At 33.2% G+C, this 23,375-nt stretch overlaps 1 protein-coding gene across 11 annotated transcripts in view; it reads left to right on the top strand.

Annotated features, from left to right (window-relative positions):
• The window catches only part of SYNE1 (spectrin repeat containing nuclear envelope protein 1), a 598,518-nt gene that overhangs the window by 359,627 nt on the left and 215,516 nt on the right, over positions 1-23,375 (top strand). For all 11 annotated transcript variants that reach the window (XM_074187858.1, XM_074187854.1, XM_074187849.1 and 8 more), the window contains 6 exons: positions 932-1,258; positions 2,882-3,034; positions 3,564-3,731; positions 8,086-8,262; positions 18,701-18,847; positions 22,781-22,906. In XM_074187858.1, the coding sequence (XP_074043959.1) occupies positions 932-1,258; positions 2,882-3,034; positions 3,564-3,731; positions 8,086-8,262; positions 18,701-18,847; positions 22,781-22,906 (1,098 nt within the window). The remainder of the gene's footprint in view (positions 1-931; positions 1,259-2,881; positions 3,035-3,563; positions 3,732-8,085; positions 8,263-18,700; positions 18,848-22,780; positions 22,907-23,375) is intronic.

Genomic DNA, 23,375 nt, shown 5'->3' with positions numbered 1-23,375 from the left:
GCAAATTGGTCTATCACTTTTCCAGATCTTTCAACTGAACATCAAATCTGAGACTGATTATACCACATTTGTTTAATGTTCCTATGATCATGATATTCATGATTTTCAAATAAATTCAAAATTTTATTGCTAAGAACTTTATTCCTTTAATGTATGACATAGTATCAGACAGTTTATAAGCATTTTTTTAGCCAGATGCTGTCTGGAAAAACAAATACAAGCTGAGAAAAAGTTCCTACCCTCAAGAATTTTACACTCTAAGGAAGGAAGGAAACACATAAAAGAAGCTGAAGTGGAGATTGGGGAGGAATAGGGAGAGCAAAGGTAAAAGGGGGGCACACATGGTAGAGAAAGTCCAGAGTTAAGGAGGTTTTAGGAAGAGCCAATCAGAAGGAGAGGCTTCAAAGATGGAGGATAACATCCAATCCAGGATGGATTGAATTTTCTTGCCTAGGATCTTAGCATAATACTTTGAAGATATTGTTGGAGGTAGAAGACCTTGTAATTATGACTATTTCTTTTAAGTTTTTAGCTTATTAATTATATTGTCTTTTTTTTGAAACCTATGATGCAGTTTTATCTCCTGGGGCATCAGTTTTCTTAATTATAACATGATGGTGTTGAACTAGATTACTCCCTGAATCCCTCTACCTTTAAGTCTATGATTCCATGATCCTATACTCATAAAGTACAGAAAAAGAAGCAATATGCTATCTGCTCTTAGGAATTATTACAGGTCAAGTCTAGAGAAATGAAATAAAATGAATAAATGAACTCAATACATGAAAAGGGATTGCCTACTGTTGATCAACATAAGTAGATCAAGCATAAGTCTTGAAACTTGAAAGACCTTGCTTTATACAGACTTTTATTGAAATAACATTTGCTCTCTTAGGGTTCAACTTGTATTTCCAATTACTTTTTTTTTCAGTCTTTGCTAAATGACGTGGAGAAGGGTCACAGCTTGCTGAAATCTGCCAGAGAGAAAGGTGAGAAAGCAATTCAATACCTAGAAGGGAGTGAAGCCGAAATGCTAAGGAAAGAGATCAGCGATCATGTGGAGCAATTGGAGGAGCTGGCCAGCACTGTGAGAAAGGAGCATAGGACCTTGGAAAAATGTCTACATTTAGCCAAAGAATTTACAGATAAATATAAAGTACAGACGCAATGGATAGCTGAATACCAGGCAGTACTTCATAGTCCTGAAGATCCTAAAATGGAATTGTATGAGAAAAAAGCTCAGTTGTCTAAATTCAAGGTAAGGAATGCAATATTATTTCATTATCTCTAGGAAATATATCTTGCTTTTCTGCATTTGAGCTTCTGAATCAATGTGTGTTTTGGACAGCGAAGGTGGAGAGAGAGGAGCAACATGGCTAGAAAATGATTATGAGAGAGTTATGGCAATAATATGGAATAATGGAGAAACTTCAGGGGAGAGAATGACTAAATGAAGTGATCAACTGTGTGAACTACTAGAAAGAAGGGAAGCATGAAGTCTCAGAAAAAGCCTACTACAATAGACTGAGACTAGATGGTATAATGGAAACAATATTGAATCTGAAGTCAAAGGACTGATTTGAATCTCAGTTTTGCTACTTATTGCCTGTGTAATCTGATGCAAATTTACTCATCTAAGCCTTAGTTTCCTCCTCTATAAAATGAGGTGACTTGATTAGATGATCTCTAAGATTCCTCTGGGCAAGATGCTCAATTTGGGCTACTTAAACTTTATTTTTTCAAAACTACATTTTAACATAATTGTAATTTTATTTTGTACATTTAAAAGCATTATTCTAGAAAAGTGTTCATATACATCATCACATTGCTAAGAGGGTCCACAACACACTAAAAATTAAGAACTTCTACCTTAGATGATAGTCAAGGCTAAGCTAAACTCATCTCCATAGAAAGTTAAGCTGCTTCTCAGAAGTCTATGCTCTAGACTATATGTGAAACTTTTCCAGTATTGTTGAACCTGTCAGTGTGTACTGGCATAGTTATTGAGAGTCCATGACCACCTCTGAGGGATTGGAGTAGGACCTTTCGAGGGGTTCTGTATATAGCAGGTCCTTCATAACTTTATATTGTACATATATTGACAGATGTCTAAGGGCTAGTGAAGAGAAGGTGACTGGAGCCAAGTTCTAGAGATGACAGAATTGGATGGGACCAAGGGCACAGAAAGTAGGGTTAGCCTTAGCAAACTATCTTTTCTTTAAAAATTGAAGAAAGGATGGACAAATATGATGAAAGTCTCAGGAACTTGGGGGAAGAATTGAGTGAACTCATAGTGGAATACCTCAGACCCATGGAAATAGGCAATGATATTTGCTATGAACAGAGGAATTAGGGGAATTCTGAAAATTGAAAAGAATGAAGCAAGGATCTGTGATGATAGCATCAGTTCTTTTTGAGTTTAATAAACATTTATTAAATACCTGCTTTATGTCAACTACTCTGATAGACTCTGAAGGAAATGTCAGACTCTTTCCTTTCTGTGCTTACAATCTAGTATAGTGCAGTATTTTTTTCTTTATTACTTTTTATAGCAGTCATCAATTAGAATAGATTTAGGGGGTTCCTAAATATTTTGTGTCATGGTAATTTTGGAGAAGTCTGGTTAAATATATAGACTTCTCTGAATAATCATTTAAAATGCATAAAATAAAATCCATAGAATTACAAAGAAAATCCATTATATTGAAAAAACAGTGATAAGATTGGTAGATTTAGATATAAAGTTCATAGACCTCTACAGGATGATCCATGAATAGAATTAGTTTTTTCTTCAGAATTATTTAAGTACCATCTATGACCATATATACACACGTGTTTATGTGTATTAACTTTGCCTTCTTGGTTCTTTTTGCACATTAAGTCAATCCAACAGATGGTGCTATCCCATGAGCCAGCAGTAAAATCTATAACTGAAAAAGGAGAAGCCCTTCTGGAACTCGTACCAGATGTTTCTTTAAAGGATAAAATTCAGAAACTTCAAACTGATTACCAGGACCTTTGCAATGCAGGAAAGGTAAGAGAGTGAGAAAACTATTAGACATAATCATATTATTTACTAGGAAAAGCAACTCTCATTTTTCCTTAGGGGATATTTTTTTAGGACAGTGAAGGCATAATTTTCTTTCTTCTTTGATTTCTTTGTATGCAGATAACTGAACTTACTATATATGCGTGTATATATATATATATATATACACACATGCATATATAGTAAATATAGATATATAAACTTACAATTTTCCTATTGCTAAGAAACTTGGCAATCATTTTATAGTTTAATTGTGTCTGACCCTTAGTAACCCCATGGAACTCTGTTCATTAACTTTTCTTTGCAAAGATACTGGAGTGCTGTTGTCTTCCTCAGGCTTGCCAACTAGAAAGTTTCTGACATTGGATATGAATTCAGGTCTTCCTGACTCCAAGTCAGAGCACTATTCACTGTGCTACTTAGCTGCCCATTTTATATCATTTATGAATTTAATATAATTTTGAATACTCTACTCTTTGCACTCATCTCTGATGTTTTGACATGGAATCAACAGGAGCATGTGAGGAGCCTGGAGGTAAAAGTGAAAGAACATGAAGAGTATAATAATGAACTTCAAGAAGTGGAAAAGTGGCTTTTACAGATGTCTGGCAGGCTGGTCACACCAGATCTCATGGAACTGAGCAGTTTAGAAACAATCACACAGCAGCTGGCCAGCCATAAGGTACACCTGGCATGTGGACAGATATGATAAGAATTTCTTCAATGATTTTATGTAGATACTTTTGTTAATTTTTTTTTTTTATAAATCAGTCTCACAGGTCTATAGGTTTAGATCACTTTAGAGAGCAGATGCTCCAATTTGTTCATTTTACAAATGTGAAAACTAAAGCTAGTTAAGATTTTTTTAATTTTTTTTTTGTTCTTACTATTTAACTTTAAGTAACATGAATAACAAGTGACATAGAGCTGGATTTTGAACCTAAGTCTAGCTTCTGATCTCTAAGTCATATACCTATCATATGCCTTCTATATTGCTATCAACTTCAAAGAAAATAATTTATGTAAATAGATATCAGAACTTATCAAATATCATTCTAATGATTTTAGGTCTAGAAGAAAAATACAATTCTACATAATACATTGAATAATTCTAAATTGATTTCTTTATTTCTAAAGACTATTGTCTAATTCACCTTTTTCAGTAACAGATTTTCAATTATATAAGGTTAAAAACCTTGCAATTATCTTTAATACTTCTTCTCCCTCCTCTTTTTCATCTAATCTGTCAGTTTTAAATGCTTTACTTGAGTTTATTTTATTTCCACTCATACAGCTTCATTAGTTCATCTCCCTTTACTTTTTTAATCTATTTTTAAAAACTTACAATTAAAAAAACCATTGTAAGGTGCACAGCAAAACATGAGAGGATTCATAATATAAAACAATAAATTTCAATTTCAAGAAAGTCTAATATATATTACACATTGTGTTCAAAATTATCCTTCTTTTCTTTGCTTTCTTGTAAGTTTTCTTCTGTTCTCTGCTGTTCACTATTTATTTTTTTCTCTCTCACCTCACCCCAGGATGACTGTAATTAAGAATGACATATCTAAATAACTATATCTATGTGGGGAGACACACGCACACACACACACATACACACACACACACACACACACACACACACACACATATATACACATATTTACATATTCATTTATATATGAACATATACACACAAAACCACATACATATACAAGATATATAGGTACATATTTATATATATATTCATAGATATACATTTGTTTGTGTATATCTCTCATTTTAACAATAAATAACAACCCCTCCTCATTCCTCTTCTTTACTTTATCTTGTCCTTCTATTCCTCAATTAACTGCTCTTCAAAGAATCCTTTATTTATACATCCTTCTATACTCCTCTGCTCATTAATCTATACCCTCTTATCTACCCCCTCCCTCATTTATCCACACACCTTTCTATATACCATCTTATCCTATTCCCTTACCCTCCAACTCATTATCCTCTCTTTCCCCTTATTTCTTTTATTTCTTTCTGACTTTAGAAGACTTTTAGCACCCTATATATAGGAATTTGTATTTTTTCCTCTTTAGCCCATTCCCAGTGATATTGCCAGTTTTTCCTCCTCATTTAATTCCTCTGTGTCAATTTTTCTTCTCACATCCCATTTGTATAAGATGGGAATTCTTTTAAAAATATTTTCCTAAGGGGGAAATTAGGTAGTACTTAGAGCACAGGGCAGGAAGTTAAGAGGACCTGAGTCCAAATCTGGCCTCAGCCTCTTAGCAATTACCTAGCTGTGTGACCTTGGGCAAATCACTTAACCCTACTGCCTTGCAATCCCCCTCCAAAAAAACTTATCATAGAATATTTTACTTTTAAGAATCCCATCCTCAGCTCTACTCCCTATATTTCCTTCTAACTGTAGTTATTAATAACAATTTTGGACAAATGATTTACATATCCATGTATCGATAGTAAACAATTTGTCCTTATTGATTCTATTATAATTTGTTTTTGATGTTTGCCTTATATTAATTTTGATTGTTATATTTCAAATTTTCAATTAAATTCAGATCTTTTGCAACAAAATTCTAAAAATCTGGCAATTCATTGAATGTTCATTTTTTTTCTATTCAGGATTATGCTTAACTTTGCTAGGTATAATATCTTTGATCCCAAACCCAATTTTTTGGCTCTTCAATATGTTATGTTCCAATATGTAGTCTTTTTTTTTAATTTAAGGCAATAGGATTAAGTGACTTTCCTAAGGTCACACAGCTAGGCAATTATTGAATGCCTGAGCTAAGATTTGAACTCAGGTCCTCCTGACTCCATGGCCAGTGCTCTATCCACTGTGCCACCTAGCTGCCCCAACTTATAGTCTTTTAAAACAACCACTGCTAAGTCTTTTGTAATTATTATTATTTATTATTATTTGTTTTTATGCAAAGCAATGGGGTTAAGTGACTTTCCTAATGTCACACAGCTGAGTAAATTTTAAATGTCAGATCCTGGATTTGAACTCAGCTTCTCCTGATTCCAGGGTCAGGGATCATCTCTCCATTGTGACACCTAGCTGCCTCAGTCTTGTGTAATTCTAGTTGTGGTTCTGCCATATTTGAATTGATTTTTTTCTTGTTGCTTTTAATAGTTTTTCTTTAACTTGGAGATTTTGGAATTTAGACAAGATCCTTGTCATTTATCCTCCTAGGATCCCTTTCAGGTAGTGATTAGTGATTTTTTTTCAATTTCTACTTTCCTCTCTTGCTCCAACTCTGCTTGATAATTTTCGTTAATTATTTCTTATATTATTTCCATTGATATAACAGCTTTGAGGTAATTTTGAGGTAATCCTATTATGCTTATGTGTTCTCTTCCTAATCTATTCTCCAAGTATGTTTTCTTGTTGTTTCACCTTATTTTCTATTTTTTCATTCTTTATGGTTTGTTTTATTTCTTTGTCTCTTATGACTTCACTAACTTTCTTTTGCTCTATTCTAATTTTCAGAGTCATTTTCTTCCTTAAGATTCTGATCCTCCTTTTCCAGTTGGTTTAATTTCTTTTCATAACTCTTTTGTTTTTCTTGGATTGTTCTGATCTTCTTTTTTTTTAGTTTTTCCTGAGTCATTCTTATGTGATTTTTAAAGTCTTTTTTGAGTTCCTCCTTTAATTCCAAAATCTGATTCCAAGCTCACTTTTTTCCAACCTCAATATATTTCAATTCACTTAGTGAATTTTTTATTTTAATATATTCTCACCTCTGTGCCTTTACATAGATTCTTCTCAAGACTGGAATTCCCTTCAGCTTTGACCTAATGATGGTTTTTTTAAAACTTTTATTTCCCATTCAGATATCATCTCTTATAGTTTGTCTTTAATCTCTCTGACTGAATTTTTTCCTCTAAAATTTATTTTAGACCTTAGCTTTTATTCTATTTTACTTCCTATCATTCTTATCTATTTAATTAACTTGCAAAGCTTCTTGAGGAGAAAGGAATAGATTATGCATAACCTCTGTATTTCCAATGAATTGTATATATATAAGGTTCTTAATTTTTTTGAATTTGAGACTGGCAAAATACTCATTGAATATGAGAAATAAAACTATTCAGTAAAGTAAAATTAATTTATAAATGAATCGGTGCTTTAGATGACAGTGATATAGGAATAAACATCTCTAATTTTTTTGTCTTATTAGGATCCAGCAAATGAATATATTGGACCTAGTTCTCTAGGGTCTTGATTCTCTGGAAGTCAATTAATCCCTAAAGAAGGCTCATTATTTCCTTTAGAGAACTATTACTGTCTGGAAAAAATGAATTTACTTTCTTAAACACTTACTTTACACTCAAACTTAATAATCTAGATTATTAGGTATAGATGGGGGATAAATATGATGTCATTTTTCATTAAGAAGAAAAGGATTTGGAGTTTTAAAAGACTTTTGATGGAAAATATCATCTAAATATAGAGAAAGAACTGTGGAGTTTAAATAAAGACCAAAGCTTATTATCTTCAATTTTTAAAAGTCTTAAGTATTGTCATTGTTTTCCTCTCTAATGTTTTCCTTCTTCCATTTGGATCTGAGTCCTCTCTCACACATGATCAGTATGGATCCATGTTTAGCATGATTTTAAATGTAGAGCGATTATCAGTTTGCTTTCTGTTAGGGGGAGGAGGGAGAAAAATGTAAAACACAAAACCTTATAAAAATTGGTAAAACCTACTGTTGCATGTAGTTGGAAAAATAAATAAAATGGTTTTTAAAAAATTGGGATGGGGGCGGCTAGATGGTGCAGTGGATAGAGCTCTGGCCCTGGAGTCAGGAGTACCTGAGTTCAAATCCAGCCTCAGATGCTTAATATAATTACCTAGCTGTGTGGTCATGGGCAGGCCACTTAACCCTAATTGCCTTGCAAAAACCTAAAAAAAAAATTGGGATGGACAAATTTCCAGGAAAAAAAAAAGAAGAAAAAAGCATTTGGAAATTTTCACAGTATTTTTTTTTTATTTTATTTTATACTATTTCTAGGCTATGATGGAGGAGATTGCAGGGTTTGAAGACCGTTTGAATGATCTGAAAATTAAGGGGGATCATCTGATCAGTCATTGTGCAGACCAGCTTCAAGCCAAGCTTAAACAAAATGTGCAAGCCCATTTACAGGGCACAAAGGATAGTTATTCTGCTATCTGCAGTACAGCCCAAAGGGTAAGTTTTATCAGAGTAACTTTATATAAATATTATGAATTATTGATAGAGGGCTGGAATCTAGTGACTTTCAAAGAGGATAGATTTTTATCTCTTTGGGATAATTTTGGTATTAATCCAGTCTGAAGGCAAGAAGACAGGGAAGGTTTTGACAAGACTAATGAATATCTTTTTGACTGAATTATTTGTGCAATGAAATTCTGACTTCTATTTTTAACTGCTCTTACTTTCCCTCAATGAGTTATTGGTCAGCTAATGAGAATGTGTGTGTGTTTGTGTGTGTGTGCATATACATATATATTTATAGACATACTGTTTCTCCTAGTTTTTCCATTTGCTTACAGAATTGAAATAATAATTCATTCCATCACTTAAAAATAATAATTTACTTTTGAAATTGAAATATAGAGCAGAAATTATACTATATGTAAAACTATAATAGGTACCTCAAGCATGATTTTGTATATAACATTTTTGAGTATTTCTTTAAAAATTTCTTCCATGAATACTTTGAAGATAAATATTCAAAAATCCAAATGTCAGCTACATTAAACTTTTTTAATATCAAAATTTGAATAATAAATGAATATTTTGAAAAATAAGTTTATTTTTACTTCCACAAAAAGAAAATTGATACATTTTGAACCTGAACATCCTGCCAAAGATAACAGATTTGTCTAAATTCTTTTATATTTTAAATATAATTGATTGTAAAGATGAGAATCAATCTGTATAGATAGAAGAAATTCCTCACTGCAAACTCCCTGAGCAAATGAATACAAAAAATCAGTTCCTTAAAGAAGAAAAAATAAAGAAAAAAACTTCAAATGGTCTTTCACCTAATTACATATATATATATATGTTATATGTATATTATATGCATATAATATATATATATATACACACACACACACACACACACACACACACACACACACACACACATATATATTTAGAAGACCAATAAGGAAGAATGTTTGATTTTGCAAAACTCATAAGAGGAACCTTGGAAGAGAGTACAAGTAGGAAATCATAAAAAAAATCATAAAATCATAAAATCATGATACTTTTGTGAAACACTCTAAAATATAGTTGAAGAATGAAGTAATTCTGAAAAACAGATTCAGTGCAATATAAAAGTGCTTTACCTTTCTCTAGTCAATGATTAAGTAATGAAATCCTCACTATTACAAGTTTGAATAATTTCAGTAAAAAAGAAAAACAGATAACTTTGGAAACCAAAAGCATAGGGAGTAGCATAAATTTCTAAGAATAATCTGAAGGTCTACTGTGAAAGACAACAGAAAGGACTTTAGCTCTTTGAAATAAGAGAATAAGGAAAAGATACTTTCTAACTTGTTAATGTGTCTGAATTCTGCAATATAAAACATATTTTTCCAACCAGAAAGGGCATTATACAGATAACAAAAAGGGAATTCAGACTTTAAAGATGTGAGGAGATAGTTAAAGGATGTAGTCATTTTAAATGAATTCATTTATTGGTCCCAAATTTAGAGCTTAAGATCTTGAAAGAGTTTGCAGAAGTGATTTCATCTCTAAGACATGGAGTATAAGATGATTTGAAGCACATAAGTATTGCCCTGATTTTCATATATGGCAAAATATAAATTCCTTATTTGATGTTCTTGAATGTCGTTATTGTGCTTGTTGTTGTTTAGTCATTTCAGTCATGTCTGATTTTTTTGTGACACTGTTTGAAGTTTTCTTGGCAAAGATACCAGAGTGGTTTGTCATTTCCTTCTCTAGCTCATTTTGCAAATGAGGAACTGAGGTAAACAGGGTTAAGTGACTTGCCCAGAGTCACATAACTGGTCAGGGTCTAAGGTCAGAACTGAACTCATGAAGAGGAATCTTCCTGACTCCAGGTCTGGTATTTTATCCATTACATAATGTCAATCATGAGAAAATTCTAAAATGGATTAGCTTATGTATGATATCGGCGAATCTGGGAAAGAATGAGATGCTTGCTATGCTCCCAGAAGGATTCATTAAAAACATTTGACCTAAATCCTTTTCAAATTAGGTCACTAGGTTATTAAGAAAGTAGTAAACTCCAGATTCAATCTAGCTTGATTCCAAAAAGAGCTAGTAAATAAAAAGAGCAAGATAATGGAGAATCAAGGAAGGAATTAACATAGAATTATGCAGAACATATTTAAGTTTTAGGGAGTCATTAATATCATTGGCATTTATCTTGGGATTTTTCTTCCACTGTCTTTAGAAACATAGACAGTAGGATGAGAAAACATCTTAGAGGTCATCTAATCCAATTCCTTTATTTTATAGATGAAGAGACTGAGGTCTAGAAAGGTCAAGTAACTGTCCTAAGACAGTAAATGGAAAAGCTAGATTTTGCCTTTAGGTCTTCTGCATTTATATTTATGTAATTTACACTTGATCACAGCTACCCCCTTGATGCAGAAAGAACCAGGTTTTTTTGAGAGTTAGATAAGGATCAAAACAGACAAAGAAAATTATAGACCAATCTCCCTAATTGATGTAAATAGGGGAGACTAGGTGGAGCAGTGGATAGAGCACCAGGCTTGGGGTCAGGAGTACCTGAGTTCAAATTCGGTCTCAGACACTTAATAATTACCCAGCTGTGTGGCCTTGGGCAAGCCACTTAATCCATTTGTCTTGAAAGTTATTACTAGGATTATACACAATGATCAGGTTGGATTCATACCAGGTAGGCAGGGATGGTTCAACATTAGGAAAACACTCAACATAATTAAACATATCAATAGCAAAACCAACATAAATCATACGATTATCTCAATAGATGTTGAAAAAGCCTTTGATAAAATACAACATCCATTTCTATTAAAAACACTAGAAAGTTTAGGAATAAATGGAGTTTTCCTTAAAATAATAAATAGTACTTATCTAAAACCATCAACAAATATTTTATGTAATCAGAATAAGTTCAGAGCATTTCCAATAAAATCAGGAGTGAAACAAGGATGCCCATTATCACCATTACTATTCAATGTAGTATTAGAAATGCTAGCAGTAGCAATAAGAGAAGAAAAAGAAATTGAAGGAATCAGAATCGGCAGTGAGGAAGCAAAACTTTCAGTCTTTGCAGATGATATGATGATATACATAGAGAACCTAAGAAAATCATCTAAAAACCTCCTTGAAATAATTAACAAATTCAGCCAAGTAGCAGGATATAAAATGAACCCACATGTCATCAGCATTTCTGTATATGAACAACAGAGCCCAAGAGCAAGAAATAGAAAGAGAAATTCCATTTAAAATAACTATAGACAACATAAAATAATTGGGAATCTATCTCCCAAGACAAACCCAGAAACTATATGAGCACAATTATGGAGCTCTCCTCACCCAAATAAAGTCAGATCTAAATAATTGGAAAAATTTCAAATGCTCATGGTTAGATTGAGCTAATATAATAAAAATGACAATTCTACTCAAATTAAATTACTTATTTAGTGCTATTCCAATCAAACTACCAAATAACTACTTTATCAAGCTAGAAAAAATTAACAAAATTTATCTGAAGCAACAAAAGGGCAAGAATAGCAAGAGAACCGATGAAGAAAAAATGTAAAGGAAGGTGGCCTAGGTCTACCAGATCTAAAACTATACTATAAAGTGGCAGTCATCAAAACTGTCTGGTCCTGGTTAAGAAATAGAGTAATGAATCAGTGGATCAGGATAGGTTCAAAAGAAACAGTAGTAAAGCACCACAGTAATCCACTGTTTGACAAATCCAAACATATCAGCTTCTGGGATAAGAACTCACTATTTGACAAAAATTGTTGGGAAAACTGGAAAATAGTATGGCAAAACTAAGCATAGCCACAGCTCACACCCTATACCAAAATAAAGTCAAAATGGGTACAGGATTTAGACATAAAGAGCAATACCATAGATAAATTGGTAGACCAAAAGATACTCTATCAGATCTATGAAAAGGGCATAAATGCATGACAAAACAAGAATTAGAGCATATTATAAACTGCAAAATGCATGATTTTGACTATATTAAATTAAAAAAAATTGAACTAATAAAATCAATACTTCCAAAATTTGAAGGAAAGCAGAAAGGTGGGAAGCAATCTTCACAGCTTGGAGTTCTGATAAAGGTGTCATTTTAAAAATATATAGAAAATTGCATCAAATTTATAAGATCACAAGTTATTTCCCCAATTGATAAATGGTCAAAAGATATGAACAGACAGTTTTCAAATGAAGAAATTAAAGCGATATAAAATCATATGAAAAAATGCTCAAATTAAAACATCAATGAAGTATCATCTCACACCTATTAGACTGGCCAAGATGAGAAATAAGGGAAAATGATCAATGCTGGAGAGTTTGTGGGAGGATTGGGATATTGTTGCAATGCTGGTGGAGCTGTGAATGGATCCAACCTTTCTGGAGAGCAATATGGAACTATGCCCAGAGAGCAATAAAACTATTCATACCCCTTTGACTCTAATTCTAGGTAATGTCCAGAAGAAATTATAAAAAGGGGAAAATTCCTACATTCCAAAATATTCATAGAAGCTCTTTTTGTAGTGGCAAAGAAATGGAAATTGAGGGGCTGCCCATCAATTGGGAATAGCTAAACAAGTTGTGGTACATGAATACTATGGAATACTATTGTTCTATAAGGAACCATAAATGGTTGGACTCTACAGAAGCATGGACTGAAGTGCAGGATTTGATCCTGAGCGAAGGGAATAGAACCAAGAGAACAATGTACACATTAACAACAACATTATGAGATGAACAACCTTGATGGAGGCAGCTCCTCTCAACAGTTCAGAGAATTAGGGCAACTGTATTTGACTGGCTATGGACTACATTATCCCCATCCAGGGGAAGAAAAATGAAACAAAACAAAACATACACACACAAAAAGCCAACCCTTCAGAATCTGATGAACACTTTATATAAATCATCTCTTATGTACCTCTACACCTTAATTCTAATCCCTCATATCCAAAATTGCTAATTTGTAAACACGTTTATCAAAATACGTGTGTAACATGCTAATCTGACTATTTGCCGCTGAGAGGTGGGGAGTGGAAAGGAGGGTGGAGGGAAGTTTTGTATATTGATGAAAATAAATAAATAAAATTTGAAAAATAAATGTTCTCTATATAGAGGTAGGAAATATAATGATAATCCACACTCAAAAAATGAACTAGATTAGGGTGTGAGGTAGTGACAACAGAGCACAGTGGCAATTGGAGGGCAATAGAGGGATTGTCCAGTTACTTTCCCTTTCTATTTATGTTGGGTCCTTTCAGGACCCATTGCCTTCTTCCTGAGATTAAGTTTATGTTAGTTGTTGAAGGGTACTTGACAAAGAATTTGAATAAATCTCTCATTTAGACTTAATGATAGTCAATTATATAAATCTACATATAAATGACTGAGAAATTATCCTCTGAGAGTTTTAATTAATGCATTGATGTTATCTTGGAAAGAAAGCTTTACTGAATATAATAAGGTTCTGTGGCCTTGTTCAGTTGAATGCATTTATTGGCAACTTGGATAAAGTCACAGAAAACATACATATCAAATTTATGGTTATTGTGAATCTAAGAGGGAAAGCTAATAAATTGGATGAATCGAGATTTTAAAATTATCTTTGACCAGTTAAAATGATAGTTTGAAACCAGTGAGATTAAATTTAGTTTCGTTAATTCAGGTTAGGAAAATCTGGAGAGAGCCACTTTGACTACATTTTATGTGGGAAAAGGTCTGAAATTTTTAGTTTTGTACCAGTTCAACTAGAGACAATATTGTTAAAAATCTGACATGGTCTTAGGGTACCTCAATGGAAAATATAGTGTCCAGAACAAATGAGGTAATCAACTCATTTCCCTATCTAATGGTCATCATATCTAAAGTACACTGTTCATTTCTTTTTTTAAATTTTTTTTCTCTAGAAAGACTTTGAGTTTTTTGTTTTACAATTCTTCCCCATTCTAGCTTTCCTCCCCACATCCCCCCAATAAAAGGTAATAAGTCTTTATATTGTTTCCATAGTATACAATGATCTAAGTTGAATGTGATGAGAGAGAAATCATATCCTTAAAGAAGAAAAATATAGTATAAGAAATAGCAAAATTACATAATGAAATAACATATTTTTTTTCTGAAATTGAAGGTAATAGTCTTTGGTCTTTGTTTACTCCACATTTCTTTCTCTGGATACAGATGGTATTCTCCATCGCAAATAACCCCAAATTGTCCCTGATTGTTGCACTGATGGAATGAGCAAGTCCATCAAAGTTGATCATCACCCCCATGTTGCTGTTAGGGTGTACAATATTTTTCCAGTTCTGCTCATCTCATTCAGCATCAGTTCATGCACATCCCTAGAGGCTTCCCTAAATTTCCATCCCTCTGGTTTCTAATAGAACAATAATGGTCCATCAGATACCTATACCACAGTTTGTTAAACCATTCCCCAATTGAAGGACATTCATTTAATTTCCAATTCTTTGCTGCTACAAACAGGGCTTCTATGAATATTTTTGTACAAGTAATGTTTTTACCCTTTTTCATCATCTCTTCAGGGTATAGACCCAGTAGTGGTATTGCTGAATCAAAGGGCATGCACATTTTTGTTGCCCTTTGGGCATAATTCCAAATTGCTCTCCAGAAAGTTTGGATGAGTTCACAGCTCCACCAACAATGCATTAGTGTCCCAGATTTCCCACATCCCTTCCAATATTGATCATTGTCTTTTCTGGTCATATTGACCAGTTGGAGAGGTATGAGGTGGTATCTCAGAGATGCTTTAATTTACATTTCTCTAATAAGTAGTGATTTTGTGTAATTTTTCATATGACTATGGATCGCTTTGATTTCTTCATCTGTAAATTGCCTTTGCATATCCTTTGACCATTTGTCAATTTGGGAATGGCTTGTTTTTTTGAATATTTGACTCAGTTTTCTGTATATTTTAGAAATAAGTCCTTTGTCAGAAATACTAGTTTTAAAATTGTTTCCCAATTTACTACATTTCTTTTGATCTTGCTTACAGTGGTTTTGTCTGTGCAAAAGCTTTTTAATTTAATATAATCAAAATTATCTAGTTTGTTTTTAATGATGTTCTCTATCTCTTCCTTGGTCATAAACTGCTTTCCTTTCCATAGATCTGATAGGTATACTATTCCTTAATCATCTAGTTTGCTTATAATGTTTCTTTTTTATGTCTAAATCCTGTATTCATTTTGATCTTATCTTGGTATAGGGTGTGAGGTGTTGGTCTAATCTAAGTTTCTTCCACATTAACTTCCAATTTTACCAAGAATTTTTATTGAAGAGAAAGTTTTTATCCCAATAGCTGGACTCTTTGAGTTTATCTAACAGCAGATTATTATAATCATTTTCTGCTATTGCACCTAGTCTATCCCACTGATCTACCACTCTATTTCTAAGCCAATACCAGACAGTTTTAATGACTGATGCTTTATAATATAATTTTAGATCTGGTAAGGCTAAACCACCTTCTTTCGTACTTTTTTTTCATTGAATCCTTGGAAATTCTTGACTTTTTATTTCTCCATATGAATTTGCTTACAATTTTTTCTAACTCATTAAAGTAAGTTTTTGGAATTTTGATTGGTAGGGCACTAAACAAGTAGTTGAGTTTCGGTAGAATTGTCATTTTTATTATATTAGCTTGACCTATCCATGAGCAGCTGATGTTTTCCCAGTTATTTAAATCTGATTTTATTGGTGTGAGAAATGTTTTGTAATTGTTTTCAAAAAGTTTTTGAGTCTGCCTTGGCAGGTAGACTTCCAGGTATTTTATATTGTCTGAAGTTACTTTGAATAGGATTTCACTTTCTAGCTCTTTATGTATCTTGCTAGTTATATACAGAAATGCTGAGGATTTATGAGGGTTTATTTTATATCCTGTGACTTTGCTAAAGTTGCTAATTATTTCTAGTAGTTTTTTAGGATTCTCTTGGTATACCATCATGTTGTCTGCAAAGAGTGAGAGTTTTGTCTCTTCCTTCCCAATTCTAATTCCTTCAGTTTCTTTTTCTTCTCTTATTGCTGAAGCTAACATTTCTAATACAATATTGAATAGTAGTGGTGATAATGGGCACCCTTGTTTCACCCCTGATTTTATTGGGAATGCCTCTTGCCTATCCTTGTTGCATATAATGCTTGTTGATGGTTTCAGATAGAGACCGCCTATTATTCTAAGGAACAATCCATTTATTCCTACCCTATCTAGTTTTTTTTAGTAGGAATGGGTGCTGTATTTTGTCGAAAGCTTTTTCAGCATCTATTGATATGATCATATGATTTCTGATTGGTTTGTTATTGATATAATTAATTATACTAACAGTCCTCCTAATATTGAACCAACCCTGCATTCCTGGAATAAATCCTACTTGATCATAATGTATTATACTAGTGATAACTTGTAATCATTTTGCTAACATTTTATTTAAGATTTTTGCATCTATATTCATCAGGGAAATAGGTCTGTATTTTTCTTTCTCTGTTTTAACTCTTCCTGGTTTAGGTATCAGCACCATATTAGTGTCATAGAAAGAGTTATACAGAGTTCCATGTTCACCTATTTTTCCAAAGAGTTTATATAGAATTGGAACCAATTGTTCCTTAAATGTTTGATAGAATTCTTTGTGGATCCATCTGGCCCTGGAGATTTTTTCTTAGGGAGTTCAATAATAGCTTGTTGAGTTTCTTTTTCTGAGATAGGGTTGTTTAGGTAATGGATTTCCTCTTCATTTAATCAGGGCAACTTATATTTTTGTAAATATTCATTCATTTCACTTAGATTGTCAAATATATTGGCATAGAGTTGGTCAAAATAATTCCAAATTATTACTTTCATTTCCTCCTCATTGGTGGTGAGTTTACCTCTTTCATTTATGATACTAACAATTTGTTTTCTTTCTTTTTTTAATCAAATTGACCAGAGGTTTATCCATTTTATTGTTTTTTTCATAAAACCAACACTTGGTTCTATATATAAGTTCAATAGTTTTCTTGCTTTTGATTTTATTAATTTCTCCTTTAATTTTTAGATTTTCTAATTTGGTATTTAATTAGGGTTTTTTATTTGTTCTTTCTCTAATATTTTTAGTTGCATATTTAGTTCGTTGATTTCCTCTTTCTCTAATTTATTCATGTAAGCATTTAAAGATATAATATATCCCCTGACAGCCACCTTGAGTGTATCTCATAGGTTTTGGTATGTTGTTTCATTATTGTCTTTATCTAGAATGAAATAATTAATTATTTCTATAATTTGCTGTTTGGTCCACCCATTCTTTAATTTGAGGTTATTTAGTTTCCAATTAGTTTTGGGCCTGTATCTCCCTGAGCCAATATTGCATACTATTTTTATTGCATTATGATCTGAGAAAAAAGTATTCACTATTTCTGCCTTTCTGCAATTGGTCATTAGGTTTTCATGCCCTGTACATGGTCAGTTTTTTGTAAGTGCCATAGTACTCTATTCATTTCTAAGGATCAGCATCATATTTTGGGAAGAACATTAACAAGAAGGTCTATATGCAGTATAACCAGGATGGTGAGAGATCTGGAAACCATGTCACATAAGGAAAAGATGAAGAAATTAGGGGTGCTTATTATGGAGAAGAGAAAAAGAATGGAGTCATGATTTCTATTCTCAAATAATTAAAGGAATAATTGTTGAGAAAGGGGTAGACAATGGTTCTATACAGTATTGATTTGGAGTTTAGAATGGAGATCAATCAGCAGAAGTTCTAGGGAGGCTAATTTCAGGTCACTATGGGGAAGAACTTAGCCATCAGTAGAAAAATTGGATTGGCTATACTGTCAGATAAGCTCCCTCTCACAATTACCTATCAGGAATATTGGGGATTGAATATGTACATGAATGGGATATTAGCTTTCTTGTCAGGTTCCTTCCAACTCTGAAATTCTATATTTCTAATTCTGCCTCTGTATTGTGTTACTAGGTAGGGAAAGTAAGGGAGAAAGAAATAGATGCAGTTTGCTATTTCCTGGTGTAATTTACTGTTGTGATAGCATAAAGTGCTGCAAAGTTTCCTCAGCAGATGTAATATACTTGCTTCTCCTTAATTCTATGGTAAACTGTTCAGCAAACAGTGTTTCACTAACAGAGGCAAAATCTAGTATGAAATGCAAAAGAAATGCTTATAAATTTGAGTAATTTAAAGAGACTAACAAATTTAAAATGAGGGTAGTTAAATTTAATCATTCTGTTTAATTCCGACTACTTTATTTTAGTTCTTAAAACCTCAGTAAATCAATTAGTCAATCAAGAAACTATATTTATTAGCCCTACCAATAATATGCTTGTTATGGAATGATATAATTATAAAAGCAAGATAGTATTGCTTACATTCTATTTTTTTCTTCTTTGTTTTAGGTTTACCAGAGCTTGGAACATGAACTTCAGAAATATGTCAGCCGGCAAGACACTTTGCAGCAATGCCAGGCATGGCTTGCTACAGTTCAGCCAGATTTGAAACCAATTCCTCATCCACCTTTGAGTAGAGCAGAGGCAGTTAAGCAGGTAATAAATATTTATTTAAGAGAAACTATCTGTCTAATGACTTCTTCTCAATCCCATGGATTCAAGTATTATGTCTCCATGGATGATGCTCATATTTATTTTTCTAGGTCTAACCTCTTTCCTGACCTGACCCAGTCTTGCATCTCCAACCATCTATTTGATAAATCAATCTGGAAGTCCTGTTGACATCTTAAAATTTTAATATCTGAAACTGAATTTGTTACCTTTCTCCTCCCTGATCTCCATCCTCCCAGTCATTCAAGCTTGCAAACTACATGTCATCTTTGACTTCTCATTCTCTTTCATTATTCATATCCAATTACTTTTCAAATCTTGCTGATTCTATTTTTACAAGTAGAATCTTCTCTCTTCTAATACTATTAATCAGGTGTAGGACCTCATTATCTCATGCCTAGACTATTACACAGTCTCTTAATTGATCTCCTTGTTTAAGTCTCTCCTTGCTCCAGTATATCCTACAATCTGGCTCTTCCTAAAATACAAGCCTTACCATCTTATTCTCATCTTCAGTCATTTCCAGGGTCTCCCTAGTGCTTCCAAAGTTAAATATAAAGTCCTCTGTCTAGATTATAAAACTTTCTAGAATTTGACCCCTTCTTGCCATTCCAGTCTTTTTACCCTTTACACCACCCCAATCACCGGACATTTACTGATATTTAGTGATACCTTCTTACTTTTTCTTGGATATCACTCTATTTTTCAATCCCTAACTGTTTTTCCTGCCTTTTCTCCCTTAATGCTGGTGCCTTATTTCTGGTGATTATTTCCGATTTTTATCTTGTGTGTATATCTTGTTTGTATATAGTTTATTTTTAAAAATTTATTTAAAGCAATGAGGTTAAATTGACTTCCCAAGGCCACACAGCTTGGCATTTATTAAGTGTCTCAGGTCGGATTTGAACTCAGGTTCCCCTGACTCCAGGGATAGTACTCTATCCACTGCCTCCTAGCTGCCCCTGTATATAGTCTTTTTAACATGTTTTCTCCCTTCTTAGACTATAATCTTCTTGAGAACAAAGGGTGTCTTTTAGCTTTGCTAGCCTCCTCAGTGCATTGCCTGGCAGGCACTTAAAAAATACTAATTGACTGACACATAATTACATTCATTCTTGCTAGCATTAAGCTGAAGTTTTTTTCCTTGTTAAAGAAAATAATAAATAATGCAACAGATTTCATCTTATAACTTCCCTTAGGATTTTAAAAAATATTCTTAAAATAATAATAACTAAAATTGAAGCAGATGATTTGTGCCTGTGCAAAAAATTATTTGAGGGGCAGCTAGGTGGTGCTTTAGATAGAGCACTGGCTTTGGAGTCAGGAGTACCTGAGTCCAAATCCAGCCTCAGACATTTAATAATTACCTAGCCATTTGGCCTTGGGCAAGCCACTTAACCCATTGCCTTGAAAAATATAAAAAAAAAATTATTTGAGAAGAATTCCTTGGCCTACTACCAGACTCAAACAGTTGTCACTGTATGATTTGACCAGATCTTTTTTTTTCTTTGTTTTGTTTTTTTATGAGCATATTTTTTAAAAAATGTTTTTCTCTGTAATACACTCAATCAAAACTTCACATGTTAGAAGAATTTGCTTGTGAAAACAACATTGCTCCAGATATGGATGAACATTGTATAGTTATTATAAATTCATTAAACTAAGATACTAAAGTATCTTAGTTTAGACTAGGTAATAGTGGAAGGATATAAAATTTTTACATGACTCATCTCTTTTTTTTCTCCTTTATTTTCTTTGCTCATCCGTGTCATACCTACTACAGGTAAGCCGCAATGCTATCCCCTCTCCTATCTTCTCAGTTTCTTTTTATATCCTCAGAAGTAGTCATCACATTATCTACCATGAATTCAATTATCATCTAGATGCAAATGAATTCTAGTCTATAGATCTATAGACTATATCCATATATCCAGTGTAGTCATCTTCTGATCTCCACTCCTACAAGTTGAACTGCCTATTCAACATTTTGAACCAGATTTCCCATAAGCATCTCAAATGCAAAATGTGCAAAACAGGACTAATTGCATTTTTCCCAAATTCACCCCTCTTCTGAAGGTCCCTGTTATTAATAGCAGCATCCTTCTCATCATCCAGGTTTGTAAGCTCAACTTAATAATTCACTCACTCTATATCTAATTATTTAGTAAATCTTGCCTTTGCTTTATCTATAATATCCCATGTGTAAGTACTCACATATTTCTAACTCCTTTTATTTATTCAGTCATAACACTATTTCAAGACTCTCCTAATTGATTCAGACTCTCCCATTCCAATCTATCTTCCAATCAATCAAGAGGCATTTATTAAGAACTTACTGTATACTTCAGGCACTCTTCTCTAAGTACTGGGAATTTAAAGAAAAGCAAAAACATAATTTTTTTTCAAGAAACTTGCCTTCTAATGAAAGAGATAATATACAATCAATTACATATAAGAACATATACTGTAAATGGAAGGTATATTTAGAGAAAAGACTCTACTTTGTTGGAAAAGAATGGACTGGAGGGGAAATAGCTGAGTCTTGAAGGAAACCATGAGGCAGAAGTGAGGAGAGAGCATTCCAGGTATGGGAATAGCCAGTAAAAATGCACAGAATCAAAAAACAAAAAGGAGCAACAACAAAAAGATTGGATTAGGGGTAGCTAGGTGGCGCAGTGTATAGAGCACCGGCCCTGGAGTCAGGAGTACCTGAGTTCAAATCTGACCTCAGACACTTAATAATTACCTAGCTGTGGCCTTGGGCAAGACACTTTAACCCCATTTGCCTTGCAAAAATCTAAAAAAAAAAAAAAAAAAAGTAGACTGAAAAAGGTAGGAAGGATTGTGACTGTGAAGGGCTTTAAAAAGCCAAATAAAGAATTTAACAGTTGATCCTAGAGGTACTAGGGAACCATTGAAGTTTAAAGAGTTAGGGAAGTATTATGATCAGACCTCTGTTTAGGAAGATGACTTTTTTGGAAACTTTTGGAAGTGAGTTCAGAAATAACGAGAATCAAGAATAAATAACTGGGGGCGGCTAGGTGGCGTAGTGGATAAAGCACTGGCCTTGGAGTCAGGAGTACCTGGGTTCAAATCTGGGCTCAGACACTTAATAATTACCTAGCTGTGTGGCCTTGGGCAAGCCACTTAACCCCATTTGCCTTGCAAAAAAAAAAAACCTAAAAAAAAAAAAAAGAATAAATAACTGGATTTGGCAATTTAAAAAGATCATTGACAATAAAACGATTTTGATGGAGTAGTTTTTATTTTGGATCATAAGATCAGAAGCCAGTCTAAAGAATGGATAGAATCAAGTGAAAGAAGAGAAAATAAAGATATCACTGTAGTAGTCTTTAAAGAAATTTAGCCGTGAAAGGGAGGAAAGTAATAGGACAGAAGTTTAATGAAGATGGTAAGATCAAATTACAGAAAAAAAATGGAGAACCCCCACAAGTGATTTTCCAAAAGGGCAGGTTTGACTATGTCACATCAGTACTCAGTGTACTTGAGAGCATAGGTGTCCAGCCTTTTAGTTCTTCTGAGACACGTCATCCAACAAAAACTTGTCAAGGTTACATATAGGATTCAAATAGTTATGCCTTCAATGTAATCCCTATTGCCAATGACAATAAGAATAAAATGTAATTATGTCCCAAGAATGGGCTTTGGGAGTCCCATGCAGCCCACAGGCAATGGATTGGACACATTTAGTAGCATCTCTCTGATACATGTAAGATCAAACCCAAGAAACTCCCTTTGGATTTCAAGTTCATTTACATTGGAGATAAGTTGCATTTGAAACAGAGACTATAGGAGAAGAGAACAAGGATAAGGGCAGGAGAGTCAAGGAGGTGGATGGTATGGTAGGGACAGAATAAACAGTGAAATTTTTCTTTCACTGACTCTTGCCTTTTTCAGGTGAAACATTTCAGAGCTTTGCAGGAACAAGCCAGAACCTATTTAGATCTTTTGTGCTCAATGTGTGATTTGTCCAACTCCTCAGTGAAGACTACGGCAAAGGACATCCAACAGACAAAGCAAATGGTATGGAATGACTACTGACTTTATAATAGTTTTTAAAATCACTTACAAATTATGTTTTTTTTAAAAACTGCCTTTCTACATGTGTCTTATTTTGATTTACTTTCCAGAATTTATATCACCTTTAGTTCTGTTTTTTTTTTTAATCTGGCTAGCCTTCATTTTTCTATTTTTTTTCTCCATTTCTGTCTTTCCTACTTAGTTCTGTTTAAATGATTACTGATACTTGATTTACGTTGTATATGTATGCATACACTTTAAAAAGAAAACCTTAGCGGTTTAACTGAATCATTGGTAATTGCCTGGCTGGCTACCTCTATTGCATTGGGTAATGTTACTCTTTCATTATTTCCAAGTGACATATAGTTTCAAAAACCAGAACTTTTACATAAATCAATATTATTTTCTGTCATCTCATTTCCATTGTATCTTTATCACCAAGGAAAAGAATTCTGGAATGCTTATCTCAAAT

The sequence above is a fragment of the Macrotis lagotis genome, chromosome 5 (assembly GCF_037893015.1).
Source record: "Macrotis lagotis isolate mMagLag1 chromosome 5, bilby.v1.9.chrom.fasta, whole genome shotgun sequence".
NCBI lineage: Eukaryota > Metazoa > Chordata > Mammalia > Peramelemorphia > Peramelidae > Macrotis > Macrotis lagotis.
The sequence above is the reverse complement of the archived record's forward strand: the minus strand, read 5'-3'. Positions and strand labels throughout refer to the sequence as shown.